The following is a 22,832-nucleotide window of genomic DNA, read 5'->3' as shown; positions in this document are numbered from 1 at the left end:
GCCAATGTATGCGTAAATCTGCACAACCAAAAACATGCGAAAAGGCAATGACCTCACAGTTTATTACCTACAGGTATATCACTAAAAGCCTTAATTTAAAAGAATACAAGTTCTAGTGGGAATAATTCATTACCTATGTTTTATTTTGAACCCGCAGTTTCACCCGGTTTTCAACGTCATTTCCATTACCTGAGGGAATATATGGATAACTATAGCCTATTCACTGATAATGTAGCTTTCCAATGGTAAGAGGATTTCGAAAATTTTGGCAGCCTATTCTTACAAACAAAGATTCGTATATGTACAAATTACCTCTTTTTTTCCATTTCATTGTAGTGTAGCTAGGTAGGTACTTGCATAAAGAACATATGACAGTAATTGTACTTTCTTATGTTCTTTATGCAAGCACTACCTATAAAGTAGATACAAAAACCTTATCGCAGACAAGCGATCTTTTTCAGCCTTTTGGAATTTAAACGAGCTTCTCTAGCTAACAGGGCTAGCTAGGCCTTTTTTATCAAAGATGGCTTTTGAAGCTAACATCGACCACGCGACTCCATTTGCTATGTTTTGGGTAACGGTCGGTACGTTTTTGCTGGTAGGGTGATAACTAATATAACTAATAGGGCCAAAGCCTCCCTCCCACTGGACCTCCGTCTTGTAAATCCACCGCGAACGTCACTAAGCCACGGAGGCCGTCACAACTTTTAATGTTATTATAAAAAATCTTAATTCATTAAAATGTTGCTATGAATTTGTAATCGTAGGTAGGTACTTTCTCACACACGAGTCGGCTCTATCTATCGGTCATCATGTAGGTGATGTAGGAATTGCATTTGCTATTTATTACCATAACAATATGTGTTTATCTTTTCAGTAATAAATAATAATCTATTAACATATACGCAAGTAATAACAATACGAAACCTCTGCGACATCGAGCATTGCAAATATTATTCGTACTAATGATGGTATATTTTACAATGCACCTAATTTAAATTATTAATGTTTTTTTGTTTAAAAAAAGCGTTATAGATGCCGATAGTATACAAGCTCTGATAATAATAATAACAAACCTCTACGTATATGGTATGAAGTATGAGTACTTAGGTAAGTACAGAATAAATCATTACTTCCTACATAATATTAGCACTGAGTATGAAGGTACTCGTATAAGTGGCGCAGTCATAACAGAGACGAAATATCTTAGCATTCATGGATTCACCGTGCGGGTGCCGGGTCCATCGCGTGGCAGAGAGAAAATCTCTGACCAGATCCTCGGACTTGTGACCGATGGTGTAGGGTTAAGGACGTCCTTGACAGTTAATTAGCACTCCCATATGCAAGTTATGGAAAGATTTTGGCTAGTAAACCTCTCGCGCCTACTTCTACGGCGTTCAAACCAAACCTAGATGAATTTTTAGATAGTTCATGTTATAGGTCATAGTTGAATTGAAAAAAATTAAACGTAAACGAGACTTAGATTGACTTTATTAAACAATTATTAAAGTTATCTGCAATACTTCAACTATTAAGATTTAGATATGTGAGGCAGTCCAGCTTCTTCATACAGTTTGTTCCAAAACTCCATCCTTTCTTTATCAGCATATTTTCCGTGAGAGAATTGTTCGTCTATAATGTAAAATTCTTTTCCACTGACGGTGTAAGGTTTCCATACAGGCTCGACGCCACCTGAAGTTGGATTGCTGAAATTAAATAAAAAATATTGATTGTGGGTGTAAAAGTAGCTTAACTATACAAGAGTTAGGATGGCCAGACTTTGAAACTACAAAATGAGAGACGTCTTTAGAATGGAAAGCTATTCAATTATCACTTATTCTTAGATTTACAGTTATTGACCGGTAAATAATTAAAGATAGTTTAGAATTTTGTATTTCAATATTGACTAAGGTCAAGGCTAGTTACCAGTACCATCCTACCGACAAAGACGTATCACAAGCAATTCAGCGTTCCGGTACGATGCCGCGTAGAAACCGACAACTTATGGGTAGAATATACTTGTAGATACCTCTTTCAAGTAAGCCCGCTTCCATCTTACTGTATCGTCACTTAACATCAGAAGAGATAGCAGTCAAGGGCAAACATGTTATAAAATAAAAAAATAATCTGCGGTTGAAATTGAAGAACAAGTTTCTTAAGTGAACAAACAATACATGACAAAGTATTGTTAGTCATTGCTTAAGCCGTAAGTAATTGAACTAATACGCCAAAGAAATCCCCTTTCGACTGAGTCACAGGTAAACACGAATGTTGAAACAAGGAAAAACTCGCATCATATTTTGAAGGCCTAAAATTGTAAACATCACTTAACTATATCTGCAAAGAAACATTACAATAAAGAGTGACAAGTTTTATGAATAACTGATTTATATTCACCTGGTTTTCGCAAAATCTGTCCACAACTTTGTCACTTTGAATACAAGGTCTCTTAATCTCTTCTGCTCTTTATAAGGCTTCTCATTCAGATAGTTGTAGAACAAATAGAACAATTCATCCGCATGGCTGACACCTCCCACATTGGGCATATTTAGAGTATTCTTAATTGCATTAAGTTCAGTCACCGCATCAAATCTATACATGTAGGTTTGTGAACTCAATTTGCTGTACAAGTCCGCAAATCTATGTGTCGTATACGAAAAATGTATGTCCGTTTGCATGTCACGAATTGTAGCCAAATCATCTTTAGTAATATCTCTATCGCCTACATAGAATCTTTTTATCCTATTACCAAAATCTGTAAGCTGCTCCTCGGAAATTTTGTCCACAATCTCTTTGGAAACATAATATGAAGGTTGATTATTGTACGTGTCTAATAAAGCAGCGTGAAATTGAGTCATAATTAAACCTTCACCTGAATTGTAACCGATCATAAGAGGCACTTTATTAATACTGCCTTCGACGAGCATTTTTGTAGGATCTTCATCCATAAATGGTTGTACATTGGCAAATTTCTTTTCGATATTCGCCACAAATTTTGCCGGGAGTCCCCTAAATCTTTCGTCATCAGTTAAAGTTGCGAACGTTAAATTGGTGAGCTTACTAGCTTCTAAACTTCTGAAGAAGTCCAGCAATTCTTGCGGGTCGTCGGTATCTTTTCCTAGAACTTTACCAGCTCTGAAAGCTCTTTCTTTTTCACCTTCACGACGAGCTAAATCGTAACTCCCGCTTTGAGCTATGACTTTGTGGAATAGACCGTTAGACATGGGTGAAAACATATGATACACGGCAGCCGCGGCTCCAGAGCTTTCACCAAAAAGTGTAACTGAATTCGGGTCACCACCAAACTTCTCTATGTTATTCTGCACCCATCTTAACGCAGCGACTTGGTCTTTCATACCAGCATTGCCAGGCACTTCTGGAGTATCAAGAGTCAAGTAACCCAAAACTTCTAACCTATAATTAAGGGTGACTAAAATAACGTTGTGTTGTAAGAGAAAATCTGGCAGGAAGAAGTTTCCAGAACCCTGGGAAAACGATCCACCGTGGATCCAAACCATGACGGGGGTTTTAGCGTTTCTACGCAGTGTCTTCGTATAAACGTTCAGGAATAAGCAATCTTCATCGCCTTGGTATGTTTGGTTGAATTGGGAGCAAATATTTCCAAAGTTAGATGCATCGCGTACGCCTCGCCATGATTGTGGAGGCAGAGGTGCCTAAAAATGTTACAAAATTAGTAGTCTGCTAATAATTTTAATATCGATGCGTATGGTAGGTACTAAGTGGGTATTATACGTAAACTAAAAGGCAGTTAGGTACCTTAAATCTAAGATCTCCAACAGGGGGAACGGCATAGGGTATTCCCCTAAACCTGTAGTAGGTAGATCCATCCACTAGTTTATCGATGACTCCCCGCACTTTACCTTCTTTTGTTCTTACTATAGGATCTTCATGCTACAAAATAAAGCAAGATATAATCAGATTAAAAAAAAAATATACAACATAATCGGTATAACAAAGCAATTCTTCATTAAAATCGGTTCAGCAGTTTAAGCCCTAGAGTGAACAAGAACGCCCTTAAACTAAACTCATTAACTTTTTCTTTTGGTCATTAATGTAATCATACTTTGTGTAATTAATCCCATTTTTAACCGACTTCCAAAAAGGAGGAGGTTCTACGTTCGGCTGTATGTATGTTTTTTTTTTTTTTTTTTATGTATGTCCAGCGATAATTCCGTCATTTGTGGACCGATTTTAAAAATTCTTTTTTTGTTTCAAAGGGTTTGATTCCAGGGTGGTCCCATTTTTTTCATGTCAGGATCTGATGATGGCATCCTGGAGAAATCGAGGGGAACTTTCGAAAATCGTAGGGACGGCTAGTGCGTTTGTTAGTGTTTCCATAATCTATTTTAAGCCACTACAATTTTATGAAGGTCTGGAGTTGGTCTGATGATGGAGCCGAAACACAGACGATGGAACTCGTCAACGATTTACAGCAGGTACCTTTTGTTTGGGCTTGATTTATTTGTATTGATGAGAACTTTCCACCTAGTTGGGTTGTGACTGTATTAAGGGTCTGATGATGAAGACGAAGGACAGTTAAGAGAACTCCTCAACGGTTCACAGTAGCTACCTTGTGTTTGGACTTGATAAATTTGTATTGATGAGAACTTTCCACCTAGATGAGTTGTGACTGTATTAGGGGTCTGGTGATGAAGACGAAGGATAGTTAAGGGAACTCCTGGACGGTTCACAGTAGCTACCTTGTGTTTTGACTTGATAATTTTGTATTGATGAGAACTTTCCACCTGGATAGGTTGTGACTGTATTAGGGGTCTGGTGACGAAGATGAAGGAGAGTTAAGGGAACTCCTCGACGGTTCACAGTAGCTACCTAGTCTTTGGACTTGATAAATTTGTATTGATGAGAACTTTTCACCTAAATGGATTGTGACTGCATAGGGGGTCTGGTGATGAAGACGGAGGACGGTCACCTTTCACGTTTTTCTGAATATTCATATTACGTGTGGATAAAGGGGGAGTGAAATTTTGTGTATGAGTTAAGGTAGTATTTTTAAAATTGGGATTGTATTACTTAGATACTTATCATAAGAAAATAACGTTTTAGCTAATTGTTTATTAATTTTTGTTCACACTCAGTAGGTGTGCTAACACTAAAAATTAAAAAATAAAAATTTTAATAAAAAAATTCAACCGACTTCCAACTCAAAAATTAGCCTAAACTAAAAAGCAAAAAATAACATTTTACCTATGTGCTACCTTCTGATCAGTTTGAAGGCGGTGCTAATCCAGTGTCATGTTTTAATTAAAGCCGTTTTTGAAAGAACCACAGAAATTTTGTAATTTAAACGGCTTAAATTAAAACATCTCTGGCTTGGCACCGCCTTCAAACTGATCAGAAGGTAGCACATAGGTAAAATGTTATTTTTTGCTTTTTAGTTTAGGCTAATTTTTGAGTTGGAAGTCGGTTGAATTTTTTTATTAAAATTTTTATTTGTAAAAAAAATCACTTTGTAAAAACATTTTCAAGTCTCATTATCTGTAACATCTATTCAAAAATAATAACCAACGGTAAAATCAACGCTTACTAATTTTTTAGCGCATGGTTGTAGGACTAAATTGCACTAAAGCTAGGGATTTTTGTATTTTGTACAAAAATCAATTTAACTTAAAAATCGTAAAATTTCGGCTAACGTAAATTGCATTATTTTAGTAGGCCTTGATGTTAGCTGTTAGTTACCACCCTGTAGAGTATGTCGTACTATAATACGCGACATCCTGTATATTCAAAGTCTAATAAATTAATTTTAAAAAACTATTGGCGCAAAAATTTATCTACGGCTAGGTACTGAAAAATATTTAAACTTACTTGGCAATTCCTGGACGATAATATTCCTATTATCTGTAGTAAGAATATTGTAACAAATAATTTGCATTTAAATCTGCACATTATTACAATAGCGGTGTTTACTACACCGTAAATATGAAATACAATAAATAATTTTAAACGGTGATACACTTTATACTGATTTGTAATCCGTATACCTACTCTAACTAACGTAACGTATCGGTCTGCGTTGAGTGATTGGGATTTTCCTTAAAGGTACAAGTACTTAGTTCAGAAACATAAGTTGACATAGGTCACTTCTCTTCTTCGTTAATCAATGTTGTATAAATAATGTGAATAAAACCATGTACTTTTTTAAAATATTTGATTTTATTTAAGTTATTTAATTAAATTGAATTTAAAGTAAGAACTCGAGAGTATGTTTATATAATTTCAAATTCGCGGTAAAAATCTCTACTTGGTGTTTGTTGTCTGTGGTCTTATAACTTTTTTCGTCTCAACTTTTTCTTTGTCTTGGGTTCCAAGTCTTTTATGACTACATTTTAATATTTAGATCGATTCAGTGTTTCTTTATATTATGCGATTATGTACCTACTCTATTTAATGAACAATTATGTTATTTATTTCTAGATCTCGAAAACACGCATTAGTAAACAAAAATGTTCCATGTTTTATAGCGCCATCTTTGTTGAGGAACTTGAGTTCCTTACTATACCGACACAACAACTCATCACAAGATGGCGCTACATTTTCTACATTTAAAACAAAAACAAAAAATGGTTGTGGCCCGGCCATTTGGTTATAAACGGTCATTATAGAACTCTAGACCTTTTAATCTTTAAAAGCCGACTACGTTTATTTTTAAATTCATTTCAGCATATAGCGCGTTTAAAACTCTCGCTCGCTTTAACCATTTTATTAAAGTAGGTATAATAAACCTACTTTTCAATCATATGATGTAGGTACCTCTACACCACAAACATTACCTACTATGGCCTAAGACTTAAATTGTTTTGACCTATATCATTGTTATTTTTTTTTTGTGTTACCTGATCAATTTGAAAAAAAAAACATTTCAACATTAATAAAATTTATTCATCTAAAAAATATGATCAGTGTATAAAATGTATGTGTTTTTTTTAATATTTACCAAATCCCTTTTAGATTAAGAATAAATTAAATAATATCATAAAAACCTCTGCCACTGTAAAGCACCTTAAATCATCTTCAGCATCTTAAATTATTAGTCGTATAACATCAAACTTTTAAATAAATCAATTAGAAATGTATAAATAATTTAAGTTGATATATACTTTCTTTCATTTTGATATTACAAGACATAAAAGCTAAAGTTAAAATCAAAATAAATTAAAAAATTGAGCATTAAGTTACATTGAGTTAAAAATAGATCCTTAAATAGGTCTTGTAAATTGGCTTACTTACTTAGATATGTACATAGTCTTCAATATAAATGCTTTTTAACTTAAATTAAAGGTATTGGATACGGGGCCAAAACGTAGGCTTAACTTTTTTGTCAGATATAAATATTTCAAGTAACTTTTTTGTCAGATATAAATATTTCAAGTACCACCCATCCATACCAATAAACTTATACTAATGTTATAAATGCGACGGTAAGTCTGTCTATTACCATTTATCGGCTAAACTACTGAATCAATTTGAATGGAATTTGGTATAGCGATAAAAAGGACATTAGGGGACCATAGACAACTTTTTATCTTAGAAAAATTCCCAGTTTCCACAAGATTTGTAAGCAGAATAGAGTAGATGACTCGTATAAAATTTAATATAAACAATATAAATTTCGCATTGTACATGGAATAAGGACCTAAAATAAATTTCTTATAAAACTTAATTTATAAATCATGTATTTTTTAAAATTTTCCAAAGATCAAAAACGCTGACGTCCATTTTGTGTCGTCCCAATGTTAGTGTTCATTTACACGAGCAGCAACTGCTATCGACGACTGCAGTCAGTGACGTCTAGACGGCAGTCAACGGCAGTCGACTGCAGTCGTCGGTAGCACTTGCTGCTCGTGTAAATGAACCCTTACTTGATGTACTGAACGTCCAAATAATTGTTAACTAATATTATTGTCAGACGCTCCGTTTGGTAAAGGATTTGTTAACGTGACGTCATATCATCATGGCCGACAGAGCTTTGGCTCTTATTGTCAAAAAAAAGTCTGATAATTTTTTTTTCAATCTAGTAGTACAGTAATGAACAATTTAAGACTATTTAAAAAAGTGTCAACTAGACTATCACACGCGAACGGAGTCGCGGGCGTCCGCTATTACTTATAAACTACGGTCACAGATTGCTCTTCACATAGCAGGGCAGCCCCGCCTCGGTGTAGAGTTTGGTCAGGAACTGAACCCGCTGCCTGTCCGCACCACTCGACATCTCCAACTTGTCGTCTATGTTCAGGTACTCCTTCCTGTGAGGCGTGTATGGCGTCCATTTTACACCTAAACTGGACTCCGGGGTCGGATTACTGGAAAACAAAACAATAGGGATGATGACAGTTTTTAAATTGTATATAAATTAAGAGTATGCTAATAGTAAAGCAATTTTGTAAAAGTAACAAGGTATCTGCGATCATTACTTTCGGAGCTACAGGGTTTTAAAAGGTCAGATTTTCGGCGCTGCCGCGGATCCCAGAAAAACGCCACATACAAAATGGCATGAACTAATGACGTCGTAGGCAATGTAATGATCGTTAGATTTGTATGTGTGTTCAAACAAAATTACTAATATCTTTGTTATTTGTGCGTTTATGTTTATTGTTCATTTATTAAAAAATGTAACAATTAATGTAAGAAAGCTAAAACTGAATTTTCATCTAATTACGATGAAGGATTTTTAATAGATTTTGAAATTTTATAATCTCATTCATTTTGCAAATATCCAGGCAATCTTTGCTTTTTATGTATAAATTAGTTAACATTGACCTTATTTACCCGAATGTATCGTAAAAATCAATATATTCAAACCTAGTCATCATCCCCATTCTTTATTTGAGTTACTAAAGTAGGAGCTTCCAAACTTGAGATAACGGAACACTCATATAGATTCTACTTTATAGAAATTCAAAGACATTTATTACACAAAGCAATACAATGGATGTTTTTATTAATTTATTATAAAATATTTTATTTATTGATGACAAAGATACTTGGGAGTCCAATTGGATTGGCTTCTTTCACACAAGAAGTAGAATTAATGCTATGTAAGTATTGTAAGGAGGCGTACGCAGTGGTGGAGTAAAATTAAATAACCTTCGATACGCAGATGATACTACGCTCCTGGCCGCAAATGAAGCAGAAATGTGCACATTGCAGGAGAGAATGGAACGAGTCAGCATTAACTTGGGCCTATCTATCAAAAAAGAAAAGACCAAAATCATGGTCATAAATAGATCACATAGCTTAGAGTTCATTGGCGCACTCAACCTACAATTTGTTGAAGAATTCGCATACCTCGGATCCACCATCACGAATAATGGCTCCTGTGAACTGGACGTACGAAGAAGGATTGGGATGGCCAAGAGTACCATGTCTCAGCTACATAAAACTTGGAAAGGCCGTAACATCTCGTTGAAAACAAAGATAAAACTCGTCCGTACACTCGTCTTTTCCATCTTTCTCTATGGGGCTGAGGCGTGGACCCTAAAATCTGCAGACCGCAAAAGGATTGACGCTTTCGAGATGTGGTGTTCTAGGAAAATACTCCGGATTCCGCACGGACTGCATTTCGGGCAAACGCTAGATACTTGCCAAACTCAAAGTTAAAATAAGACTCTATACCATATGCCTCAAGCGTATTTTAGAGTACTTTTGACACCAGGAAAGACAGAGATAATCTGGGAAAATTAGTTATTACTGGCAAGGTGGAAGGAAAAATAACGCAGGGGCGCAGCCTGATGCGTTAGTCCGCACTACACTCAAGTCCACTGTTTACGATGCTCTTCGCGTAGCCAGAGATAGAAAAAGATGCCATAATATCCTAAGAGCAAAGATCAGAGATGGAGGTGGTCTCGACCCTCACACATGAGGATTACGACTCACAGAGGAGGAAGTATTGTAAAGAATGTTTTTTTTTTATAAGAGCAAATATTGAGTTTATTGTTGGCTCTTCTTAGCAGAAAATGCCTTTGAACGGGTGGTGGAGATCAATAGCCAAACTTGATGTTTTATTAAAGCTTTTTAAGTAAGCCTACTTGAAATTAACTAATTTTGAATTTAAATCAGAAGCCTGCCACTGAACTTGACCCAAACCAATTTACAAAATACAAAACGGAAAAATCAGAGCTGGGTGATGAACCTAGAATGCCAGAACCAGCCGATGGACGTCCACTGCCTCGGACTAGGACATTTGCCTTTTGTAGGGACTTCCAAATATCACAATCCTGAGCCGCCTGCTTCCAGCGAATCCTTGCGAATCGCTTGAGTCCACCTGATGGGGGGTCGACCAGCACTGAGCTTTCTAGTGCGGGGTCGCCATTCCAGCACCTTGGGACCCTAATTCTACCACCTATAGCAGGACAATATTTAAAATAATTTAATTATTATATGTATTAGTTCAACTTACCCTGTTTTAGCGAAATCCGCCCACATTTTCGTTATCATATAAACATACTTCTTCAAATGTACTTTCTCTTTATAAATATCTTCGTTCATCACATTATTGAACAGATAGAACAATTCGTCCACGTGACACGCCCCTTCATAGTCCGTCATACCGACCAGCGACTTGAACCGGTTCAATTCGGTGCACAAATTAAATCTGTACATATAAACCGATTTACAGTAAGCAGAACATAAATCGGCCATTCTATTTATACCGAACATGAAGTATAAATCGGTTGCAATATCAGAAAGTATGTCGTAGTCGTCCAGAGTCAAATCTCTACCGGGACAATAGAAAGCTTTTATACGTTCTCCGAATTCTTCAAGCTTTTCCTCAGAAACGTTGCGTTTAATTTCTGCAGGTACAAAAAATGAGGGAAACTTGTTTAAAATATTGTGCTTTTTCGCTTCACTGTGTGCTACGACGAGACCTTCGCGAGTGTTGTACCCAATTATGAAAGGCACGGGATTGAATTTCCCAGAGCATAATAAATCTAGAGGTTGCTCTGTTAGAAATCCTTCGGTTTCATCGAATTTCTTCTCAACAACTGGTCCAAAACGCACATGTAGGCCTCTATATTTCTCATCTTCCGAACCGACCTTGAAATTTAGGGCGATGAATCTTTTAGCCGGCACGCTTTGGAGATACTCCAACAACTCTTCAGGATCGGTTGTTTCCTTGCCCAAAATTTTTCCAACTTTAAATGCCCTCGTTTTGGCTTCGGCGTCATACGCCCAATCGTTTAAGCAAACTCCACTTTGGGAGATCGCTTTGTTAAACAATCCTTTAGACATGGGAGACAACATGTGAAATGTCACAGAGGCACCGCCAGCGCTTTCACCAAATATAGTAATATTTTCAGGATCTCCACCAAATTTACTGATATTATTTTTAACCCATCGAAAAGCCGCCACTTGGTCTTTTAATCCGGCGTTACCGGGTACTTCGGGCGTGTCTAGACATAAGAAACCGAAAGCTTCTAGCCTATAATTAATAGTGACTAATATAACATTCTGAATGAGTAGGAATTTTGGACCGTACATATCGTCGTCTCCCGATCCTGTCATGTAACCTCCTCCGTGTATGTACACCATGACGGGAAGTTTTGAATCATCTTTCAATGACCTAGTGTATACATTCAGAAATAGGCAGTTTTCGTCTCCTTCCAAAATCTCTCTAGTTGCATTGGTTTGGGGGCAGTTTGGACCATGTTTTGTGGCGTCTAGGACTCCTTCCCATGGCTGTACTGGAAGTGGAGCCTGAAATGAAAAAACATGAAACATGTAAAAATTAAAAAATACAATCATTTATTGTGTTTCTCTGTTAAAAACGACACAAATGTATTGTAGTTTATGTCCAATATAATATTTTTTGGAAGACAATTTGGCTTTTGCTGTAAATAGTAGATGTACAGACTAGAAATTTTAGAAGATGAAGTATGCCAAAAACTGCACAAGCAAGTGGAGACTCTTTGCGGACTTCTGCCCTCTATAAGTGGACCTAGAGCGGACAAGAGAAAAAGAAAACTCTAATAAACCATGTTTTGCCGATCCATGTTAGTGGAGCTTATTGTTGAATATTAATCTGGTTTTAAGAAGTTTGAAAATATCACCAGTAAGTTGAAACAAAATGGCGGACAACTGTCCGTGTGCCTACTTATAATAAAGGGGTTAAAATATTTTATGAAATAGAATAAAATTAGAATAGAATAGGTCCACAGTACTTGTTTCATTCACTATCGTTAAAATGTAACGATGTTTCAAGGACGGTGAATGCCTACACTAATTTTTTCGCAAGCAAACTCACGGATGTCGCTAGTATTTACATAATACATACATAACAATAATCAATTTAATTAAAAAATAAAATACAGGTAATAAACAGCAATGTAAGCAATAAACAATGTATTGATCTTGTAGATAAGTGATAACTTTTTATGCTATTCTATACTAATATTATAAAGAGGTAAAGTTTGTAAGTTTGTAAGTTTGTAAGTTTGTAACAATTTTTTGAAATGGGGTAATCTTCGGAACTACTGGACCGATTTTAAAAATTCTTTCACCAGTAGAATGCTACGTTATCGGGGAGTGCTATAGGCTATATTTTATATTTCTATCATATATAACTACTGAGATATCGCGGGTTTTCTCTTACAGGTCAAACCGAAAAACTTACTTATTCGCATGCGCTGCCTCAACCATTGCGCATAACTGAAATAAATGTATGGAGGCTTTTTGAACCTTTAAAAGTTCTACAAAAAAGTCCGCGACACCATATATCTATCTTTTATATTTTAGCAGATATAGTACCTTTAGTACTTTAATAAATTATTTAAATTTTAAACTAAGGTTTACGTCATTATTTACACAAATAAACTTAAATCCTTATCAAAATAAATGATTTAATAATCACAAGGATATTATAGAGATAAGATTTGCCCTTTACAGTATGTTAATTAGTTATATAGTTTCGGAGATAATACAAAATTTCTGAAAGTCGCAGAAATGCCGCTATATGACGCTCCGCGGTTTTAATTACGTGGTTCCCGTTCCCGTATGAATATGAGGACCAAACATAACCTACGACACTCGCAAATAATGTAGCTTTCTATTGGTAAAAGAATTTTCCAAATCGGTCCAGTAGATCCAGAGATTACCCCCGACAACCACACAAACTTTACCTCTTTATAGTATTAGCATAGAAGTCGCTTGGGAAATTTTGCTGAGGGTAGGGATAGGATAGAGGTAGGGAAGGGGTAGGATAGAGGTAGGGTAAGGGTAATTTATCGAAAGTGTAGGGTAGGGTAGGGTAGGGTAGGGTACGGATAAGGTAGGGGTAGTGTAGGGTAGGGGCAAGGTAGAGGTAGGGGAAGGATATGGAACGTATAGGGTAGGGGAGGAGTAGGATAGGGGTAGGGTTAGGGTAGGGATAAGGTAGGGGTAGGGAAGGGTTAGGGTTAGCGGTAGGGTCGGAGTAAGGTAAGGGGTAGGGTAGGGGTAGATTAGGGGTAGGGTAGGATAGGGTATGGATAGGTTACGGGTAGGGTTAGGGTAGGGTAAGGTGGGGGGTAGGAAGGGTAAGCATTAGCGGTAGGGTAGGAGTAAGGTAGGGGTAGGGTAGGGTAGGGTAGGGTTGGGTAGGTTTACGAGCAGGGTAAGGTAGAGGTAGAGAAGTTTACATTAATTTTTACGCGGACGAAGTCGCGGGCGTCCGCTAGTATTATATAAATTTGCTAACGTTTTATGTGTGGGAAAAAGTTACAGCACTAAAATTCAGTACATAATATTTATGACCTACCTACTCGTAACCTCCTCCGTGGAAAATTTTAATTAAAGTTTTTGTTCTAAAAATTATTAGGTAGGTACATGACGTTAAATTTCATAATAATTATTTATTTTTTAAAGGTTCTGAATCTTGAAAGAAAAAACGGAACCCTTATATTATAGTCTGGCAAGTTCGTTGATAACACTCCCATGATATGCGGGCGTCGGGCGGAAAGACTGCGCCGGTGTGAAATCGTGCGTACGGGGAAGTGACGTGCATCAGTCGTGGGTTTTTCATTCATCGCTACACGCCCCCCGCCCCGCGCGCAACATCGAGAGTGTTACGAACGAAGTTGCCAAGCCATCACTTCTGTCTGTCTTTTAAGATCCTTTTCTCAGGAACGCGTAGAGGTCCGCTAGTAGTAACAAGCTGAAATTTATACCAAATTCTCAGGTGTACTGTTTGTTAGAGCTATGAAAAAATCAAACTTCTAAGCCAACACAACCAAAGAGAATTAGCCATCCCTGGCCCACGCCTACCCCAAAGATCTGGCAATTTACATATATCTAAAAAAAAATCTTAATAATTCTACTTTAATAATGAAATCATTACTTTATCAAAACAAGTTTGCTTCAATTTTTTACATTTTTAAATCATCCTTAATTTGTCCACAACAGGGACAAGCTAAGATCGTTGACCATACAGCCTGAGTTCTCGATATTCTTTAAAGACTTTTTATTTTTTTATTTTTGTTCGTTTTCTTATTTGTTGAGCTTGTTGGTAACAGAAAAAAATAATACAAAAAGAAAAATAAGAACAGCTTCAAATGTTACTTCGCCGCTTTGGTACACCACCAAAACTTTTGCCCTAGAAGAGTTATAGTAAAAATGTATTTTTGTCCATACACCTTTACATGGGGGTTTACCTGAATTCTCTGGGCCGACGTTGTATGGGCCAGTGACCGTTCCCCTTCCTCTTTCGAAAAATAAAGAAAACCTACAGAAATTTGGTAACAGGAAACGTTTTATAGCATAGATATAGGAAAAATTGCAAAAAGCATAATCTTTTAGTTAAGTACATCATATAAAAAAAAAAATTTAATAATAAGTAATTTTAAACTTTTTAAATGAACTGTGATTGGAACTATACTACTATACTGCTATATACTACTATACCATACTGCTATACTATAAAATAAAAAAAAGTTTTAAAGTGCCTACATAAACTATTAGGCACAAATATATAACTAACTAACCTTACTAAACTTTCCAAAAATTGGAAATTAGGAGATCCACAAAACAACTTAAGCCACTTACATAGCTTAGCAAGTCGCAGACACATAGTTCAAGTTGGACATTGGGGTGCTAGAATGTCAACCCCACACTGGAAACGAAGACTACAGGATTAGGTTTCCTTTAAATGGTCCAATGCGGATCGGCTTGTTTAGGGTGATAATGTTTTGACTATTAACAATCACTGTCAGATATTGATGATAGTGACTGACATCGACGACTTATTGTGCTCTTTAAGGCACAGGGGTGTACACCACCAACTCCGGACTGAAAATTTCTAGAAATAAATAATTTCACAGCCTGACCCAGAACCTTGTGATCTGAAGCAATGAGGCTGGTAGCTTGTAATAATAATGTCATGTAAAAATTACCTTAAACCGAAGTCTTCCCACTGGAGGTTGTGCATAAGGGATGCCTTTAAAGCTATAATAATTTACACCATTGTATAACTTGTTCACAGTGCCACATAGACTCCCTTCTTTTACCGTCACTATTGGGTTAGCCTGGAAAAATAAAAGAGAAGTTACAAAATTAAATAAAAAGTTATATAAAAGTCCAAAATGATCTAAGTACTATTTTTATTTAGAATTATAGTGAAATATTCATAAAAGGTTTTCTATTTTTTAGTAAAGGAGAATAATTGGTTTAAAATCCACCATCATCATCATTATCAGCCGATGGACGTCCACTGCTGGATATAGGCCACTTGCATGGACCTCCAAGCACAATAGTCTCGAGCTGCCGGCATCCAGCAGCTTCCTGGAATCGACTTTGATGTCCTCAATATAAAATCCATACTCGATAAATGTGAAAGTAAGTCTGCCTGTCTGTTACCTTTCATGGCTAAACGGGTGAACCGATTCAGATGATATTTGGTACAGAGTTAAATTGGACCTTGCAACTGAACATAGGCTACTTTTTACCCCCTTCAATTCTGTGATTTTTGCGGGATTTATAAAAAAACTGAATTTCACAAAAACAAAGTCATGAGCGTCCACTCGATACTAATGAGAGAGATGAATATCTTAGCATTCCACAGATTCACTGAAGATGCTGGGTCAATCATATGGCAGAGGGAAAAGCACTGAGCAGAACCCTGGACTTGTGACTTATGAGTTTAGGAATCTTTTAAAATCAATTAACACTCCCATTCTCTACTCCTATGGTTCTCTCTCACTAGCCAAATTTGTGAAGATCCTACTACAGCAGCAAGTTAGAGATTTTGCTGGCCATTTCTCTTCAAAAATTCTGAAAAACGGTGTTAGGAGTGGTAACAACAATGACTCAACAGTCAGGGATGGGACACATGATCTCGATGTCCAGTGCCTTCAGTGAAGAGCTATTGAGGCTATATGAGGGATCAATAAAAAACTGGGTACCAAAAACTAATAATATGAACTTTGTACTTAATATGTTTTCGACTACTTATCACCTTAACAACATAATATCCTGACCTTCCAAAAGTACTTGTAAACTTATTTAACTTAATTGATGACTTTAATTTATCACTTGATTGAACTAAATTGATGGATTTTGAATTTGAATTTGGACATTTACAAAGGTAACAACATAGAGGTCTGATTATGCATGCCTAAGTATACATTGTAGATGAGTAAAGTACAAAGGTATGAAAATGAAAGGACCTTTAACTCAATTATTTTTTCCCCAAGTACCTACCTATTATTAAACTGTGATAAAAACCAAATTGAGAACCTGTGTCATGGTGATCGGTTATTAGGTATTTTTTTGTTTCTAAGTACTATTTACAAATTATTTTATTTTACAGCAACTTATTTTGCAATTTCAACTGTGACTTCAAAATTAAAACAGATTATTGAAACAATAACAAACTTTGTAACACAGACTTACCATAGATCCTGACTGAATTGAAAATCGCCGCGAATCGCTTATCATCTTTCTAAAGTACTTTACTATCATTCTATTAACTAATCACAAAATATTGATAACAAGTTTATTTTATTATTTTTCAAGAAATAAGTACCTATAGAACTCTTCATCAGTTAACAACATGTTGATATGAAGTGTATAATAGATGTTTATTTTATACATGTACTAAATAATTAAAATATAAATTCCCACGTTTAAATTTCGAATCGAATGAATTAAAAAATATCAAACAACCACCGCCAGACGCCACAAACAATAAAAAGTTGGACTTGTCACTTGGTTGGAAGTTCTTAGTTCTCTATGGATGCAATATAATACACTGTAATCTTTGGATGCAACTATCAACAATTAACATCTGCTACAACTGCAACTTGTAAATTGTAATGTAAAAAGGGTTTGGGTGCAACGATAATCGAATATCGATATCGATAATATATTGCTAATTTGCCCAGATGAATTAAATAGGGACCTGACTCGCTAGACGTTACCCCTCTGTGAAAGTATAAGATCAACGATCTAACGCGTTTAAAAAAACTGTCTCAATAGAATCGATGTTTCTTAATAATTGTAATCGTCGCTCGTATATTCATCTCCTTCCCTAAACAAACCGGTTTGTGTAGTTGAATGTTGTAAGAAACAGTTAACAACATGTGTGTTGAGTATGTGCGTGCGTGCGTGTGTTCGTGCGTGTGTGTGGCAATGGCGACATTTAAAAATCGTTTCACAGGACGGATTTTAAACTGTGGTTTTTAGGGCTTAAGCCACAGATTAATATGATACTACAATACTAAAGTACGATTTAGTCGAGTAACTTAAAATGTAGCTGCTAAACGTGTCTGAACATCAAAAATTTAGTCAAATAAGTTAGTAATTATTTTAATCGATTCAATCTATTTTAATTTATTTTATCGGGCGACTAGCGCGTCCCACCACGCGTCATGCTCACTGTTTCACCGACTAAACAAATCCGAACTTGATGAATTGGTAGAGTTTATTAGTTGTTCCTAAAATCATAAAATGACTTCACTGGAGCGAAGAAACAATTCGTCGTCTATTTTCATACCCATAGCTTCTTTTTATTAATCACACAAATTTCCTCATCCACTTCTTCTATTAAAGCCATTGTGATTAGCTTAATTAGTTCATTTACTTTATTGCGTTGTAGGTTGTTCATCTTGCAAACCACCACTTACTTGTGTACTGTACTCGAATAATGTGCGAACGATTTTTGGGCAGAAGCAAGTAGTTTAGTACGCTACTCGACTAAAATGCTAAAGTAATTCGAACTAGGCTTTAATTCCAGTCAGTAAAAAGAAAAGCCAATTTGATAGGTATTGAATAAAAAAAAAATTAACGTCGACTAACTTTTAATTGTAAATGCTCGATTCTACCACATCACTATTTATTTGGAACTAAAAACCTACAACACTGGAAATGTCATTTTACTGACTGGAATTAATAATCTATAATCTTACTTTACATAATAACTAAACCTATCAATAAATTAATGATAAGTTTAAAATACCTACTTATGGTTATAATCATTAAGGTTAATGATAATCAGTGAGACACTAAAAATAGGAATGGTATAAAATTAGAAAGCAAATATTAATATAATAAACTAGGTAGGTACGTTAGAAATATAAAAGTTTTGCATTTCTAATGTATCGGTTACACTCAAAAAATGCAATGCAATGGTTAATTTTTTTATAAATTTTTATTAGTTTTTATTAGTAATATTTTATAATTAACATTTTATTTATTTATTTATTGCAACAAACTAGGTATTTAAAAACATACAAATCGTAGGACTAAGGAGAAATTGCAGTGCAAGAGGCGACCTTATCACTAATAGTGATATCTTCCAGTATATTATAATACACAATATACACATTACCTATATACATGAATTAATACATTTTTAAGATTGTTAAAATCAATCTAATGTAATGATAATGATAATCTAATGACACCTCACACTATGAGATAAATGAGTAAAAAAATATTTTTCAAGATTTTATTTTCCGACTTTGTTCACATTTTCAATGATATTCATCTCAATTTACAGCTTTCGCAAGTAGTAATAAGTCTCTGCGCTAAACCGCGAACGGACGGACAGACGGAAATGACGAAACTATACCTACCCTTATAGTTTCGTCATGTATGTCTGTGCTTCCGTCCACAAGGAACCCTATCGTTGTGGACTACGGAACCCAAAAAAAGGACGAATAAATAAATGTAAGTAAAAAGCATTTAAATTTTAATAGCAGAAAATCTGATTATAATTACATATTAATCTTATCTAATAATTGTCGATTAATTTAATAGTATTAAGATCCACTGACCTCATAATGAGTAGGTAATAAAATGAGTATATAAGGTAGGTAGTATAAAATGTTATCAACTAGGGAAAGTCGTATTACTAGAAAAATGTTGAATGTGCAAGTGGAAGAACTAATGAGGAGAGGAAGGCCAAAGAAGAGATGGCTGGAGTTTGTGAAAGAGGACATGTGTGTAAATGGAGTGGATGAGGACATATTTTTCCGACCCCACTTAAGTGGGATAATAGGAATGAGATGATGATGAATAGGTATAGTATGTTATCTCCTACCTACTTAAATTAGTCTCACTACTCTACTTTAACTTTCGTAATGTACCTATTTTGCCAATTGAATATTTGACCTTTGTTTATTTTTTGAATTACCTACTTAGGTAATTCAATATTACTTAAATATATTATACTAGCGGATGCCCGCGACTTCGTCCGCGTGAGCTCGTGAAACTTGATGCAATCTTTCAACTCCTATATCACCGCCTACTGTTTATATTTTTGCATATTTTATATATGTTAAATAGTCTACTCATCACTTTACAAAAAAATAACTTGGAACGTGTACGAATTATTAAAAAAAACTTCAAACACTTTTTAACCCTGTATCCCAAGGATTTTAAAAATTTTATTTCTAAAGGGTTAAAGCGGGGTTGGACTTTTTTTTTAATATGAATCGTTCATGTTTTGAGTTATATATTTTTATAAAATGGCTAATAATCATTATTTTTTTAAATAAATATATAATATTATAGTGGAGTGGTATGGTACCATGGTACGCAATACGCTCCCCTGTAAACGCGCGTAATACTGGGCGGGCGGCGCGTATGCGTTTACGCTTATAATATAGAATAATACGATATAATATATTTAGCACCTGTAAAAAGCAAATATTTGTTTTGCATATTTTAAGCAAATAAAATATTATCTAGTGTTGTTTTGAAACAAATTGAATATTTCCTATACATTGAGGGATTTAAACGCCCGCAAATAAGCGAATTTCGAACTTAAAATCACAGGCAAAAATGACTATTTTTATCAACATCCCATGTTATCGGTTGAACCACTTCACACACCTTCTATGTAAATAAGGATTAGTTTATATCAATTTTATTGTGGCCAGGAATTATTTTTTTAGCGATTACTGCGGTGTATCTGTGCAAAATGTGGCATTTGTGCAAATAAATGCTATTTTTTATTGTATTTATTTGTATTTCATCACTTCTTTTATTTGCATGTTTTGCACGTGGGTTGGGTTGGTGTGTGGTGTAGAGTTACGCGTTTTTTCCGCGAAGGGGCGACGTTTATTCCGCGCGTTTATACTGCTAATACCAGTGGTTTACTAGGAAAAAAAACCATTTTTTTTTAAAGTACCTACTTTGAAAATTATTTGTGTTTTTTGCATGTAATTAAAATTATAATTTTAAAATTTATATAGCTTTATTTGCAGAGCTAATCATTGTAAAAACATCTGAGGATCTTCAAGTATCGGAGTGTGTCTTTTGTAGATCCGAGAGACGCTGTCACACGGATTCATAGATTTGTTTAATAAAATAATTTATTATTCACTAATAAATCACTTTAATAACCTAAACCTAAATCATCATCATCATCTCCTTACCCTTATCCCACTTAAGTGGGGTCGGAAAAATATGTCAATCTTTTCCATTCGTTTCTATTACTCGTCAACTCATCATCCACTCCTTTTACACACATGTCCTCTTTCACACAATCCAACCATCTCTTCTTTGGCCTTCCTCTCCTCTTATGACCTTCCACTTGCACATTCAACATTTTTCTAGTAATATGACTTTCCTCTCTACGCATTACATGTCCATACCAAGCTAACCTTCTACTCCTCAATTTTTCTGTCACTGGCGCCACCTTCAGACTTCCTCTTATATACTCATTCCTTATTTTATCTATTCTTGTCACACCACACATCCATCTCAACATACGCATTTCGTTCACATGCATTCGTTTACTATCCATCCCTTTCACCGCCCAACATTCTGATCCATACAGCACGACAGGTCTTACAACCGTTTTGTATATTTTACCCTTAAGTCTAAGAGGCATTCGCGGGTCACATAGTACACCTGAGACCTGTCGCCATTTCATCCATCCCGCATTCATTCTACTTTTTACATCTCGGTCCACATTGCCATCGTTTTGAAAAAGCGACCCGAGGTACCGAAAATCGGAGCAAGCTGGTAGGGTTACATCATTTAAGGCAATTTTGGAAGATTGAGATGTACCGCCAAAGTCCAAGAATAAGTATTCAGTTTTCGTTTGACTGATTCGTAGACCAACACTTTCCAATTTCTCCTGCCATTTTCCCAGTCTGCTCTGTACCTCAGATGCGTTTTCTCCGACAAGTACAATATCATCGGCGAACAGCATACACCAAGGTGCTTCTTCCTGTATGTCTGATGTCAGAGCATCCATTACTAGGAGAAACAAATAGGGGCTTAAAGCCGATCCTTGGTGTAACCTAAACCTAAATATACAATTAAAAAAATCCTTACATCCATACCTAACTATGGGAATCTAATAGCTTTATTGTTTCAACATTAATTTCTTTGTCACACCAAGTTTGGAAAAAGTTAGCGATTCAGTTTTAAATGAAATGATAGCTAAACGTTAAATACAAAGTTAAAATAAATTACCAACGTTTATTTATGTTATTTATTTCAATTTGAGCTATGATTAAGATAGTAGCAGACAATGATATTAAATACTCTATTATAAAATTATCATTGGCTATATACATAAATACCTAGTTAAAATTTCTTAGGCATAGGATACCTTCTTCTCACTTGCATAAAAAATATTTTCTCTCTACAGTAAAATAATAATTTAATAACACGAGGATGAAGAACAGTTGTAAATATTTAAAAATAAACCTAATTAGATATCTACTCGAATATATTAAAGCATAATATTGAAAATAATAGTTTTTTAAAAAATTAAAAACCACAATCATTTTAAAAAAGGTTTCTTCATAAAGCACAAAATTGTTAGCCAAGAACCAATCCCTGATTGGTTTGACACTTAGAAAGTTTCAAGTTTGTTCCAGTGTTATTATTGACCAATTTCGGACTCCATCATCAGACTAGCTTCATGTTACCAAATGCATTGTCACCGAAGAAACGCAAGTACTATACCAGATCGAATATATGCAGAGAACACCAGGAAGTGGTCCTAAAATTTGTTTTCAAGAATTGCCCCACACGTACTAGCAAGTTTAATAAAAGTTTAAAAAATAAATTGCAGTTTTCTTGGCTACAATTTAGCGTCAACTTTTTTCTAAAGTACCTACGTGCTTTTAAAAAACAATCCCCACACCCCTTTATGGGCAACCGTTTAGTTTTCTATAGAGTTGCAGCGTCATTATTTACAACCCTTTGGTTGAGCCCTTAACGACAAAGCATTTTAACATTTCAAAACTACCCTACAATGGAGGAGCATTGATTTTTTCGTGACCCGCGGATTAATCGGCACTAGCCGTATAAATGTTTTAATATTTAAGAGATTAGCGTCATGTTAGTATGTTTAAGTG

At 35.3% G+C, this 22,832-nt stretch overlaps 2 protein-coding genes across 3 annotated transcripts; both read right to left on the bottom strand.

Annotated features, from left to right (window-relative positions):
• Positions 1 to 1,471: 1,471 nt before the first annotated feature.
• LOC112045756 (esterase B1) lies at positions 1,472 to 6,062 on the bottom strand. The gene is made up of 4 exons (XM_024082066.2): positions 5,848 to 6,062; positions 3,778 to 3,912; positions 2,398 to 3,674; positions 1,472 to 1,706 (listed from the first exon to the last, which is right to left on the bottom strand). Exons 1-4 carry the CDS (start codon positions 5,926 to 5,928, stop codon positions 1,532 to 1,534), a joined length of 1,668 nt encoding a protein of 555 aa, XP_023937834.2. The 5' UTR covers positions 5,929 to 6,062; the 3' UTR covers positions 1,472 to 1,531.
• Positions 6,063 to 6,899: 837 nt separating this feature from the next.
• LOC112045767 (juvenile hormone esterase) lies at positions 6,900 to 17,286 on the bottom strand. Of its 2 annotated transcripts, none has more exons than XM_024082081.2 (4): positions 16,903 to 17,286; positions 15,405 to 15,536; positions 10,439 to 11,736; positions 6,900 to 8,342 (listed from the first exon to the last, which is right to left on the bottom strand). In XM_024082081.2, the coding sequence occupies exons 1-4, from the start codon at positions 16,969 to 16,971 to the stop codon at positions 8,159 to 8,161; spliced, it is 1,683 nt and encodes a 560-aa protein (XP_023937849.2). In that variant the 5' UTR covers positions 16,972 to 17,286; the 3' UTR covers positions 6,900 to 8,158. The 2 variants fall into 2 exon arrangements, with proteins under 2 accessions (XP_023937849.2, XP_023937851.2); XM_024082083.2 differs by lacking the exon at positions 16,903 to 17,286 and adding an exon at positions 16,747 to 16,872.
• Positions 17,287 to 22,832: the final 5,546 nt, after the last annotated feature.

This window comes from Bicyclus anynana, chromosome 7 (assembly GCF_947172395.1).
Source record: "Bicyclus anynana chromosome 7, ilBicAnyn1.1, whole genome shotgun sequence".
NCBI lineage: Eukaryota > Metazoa > Arthropoda > Insecta > Lepidoptera > Nymphalidae > Bicyclus > Bicyclus anynana.
This window is presented reverse-complemented; position numbering and strand designations above follow the sequence as displayed.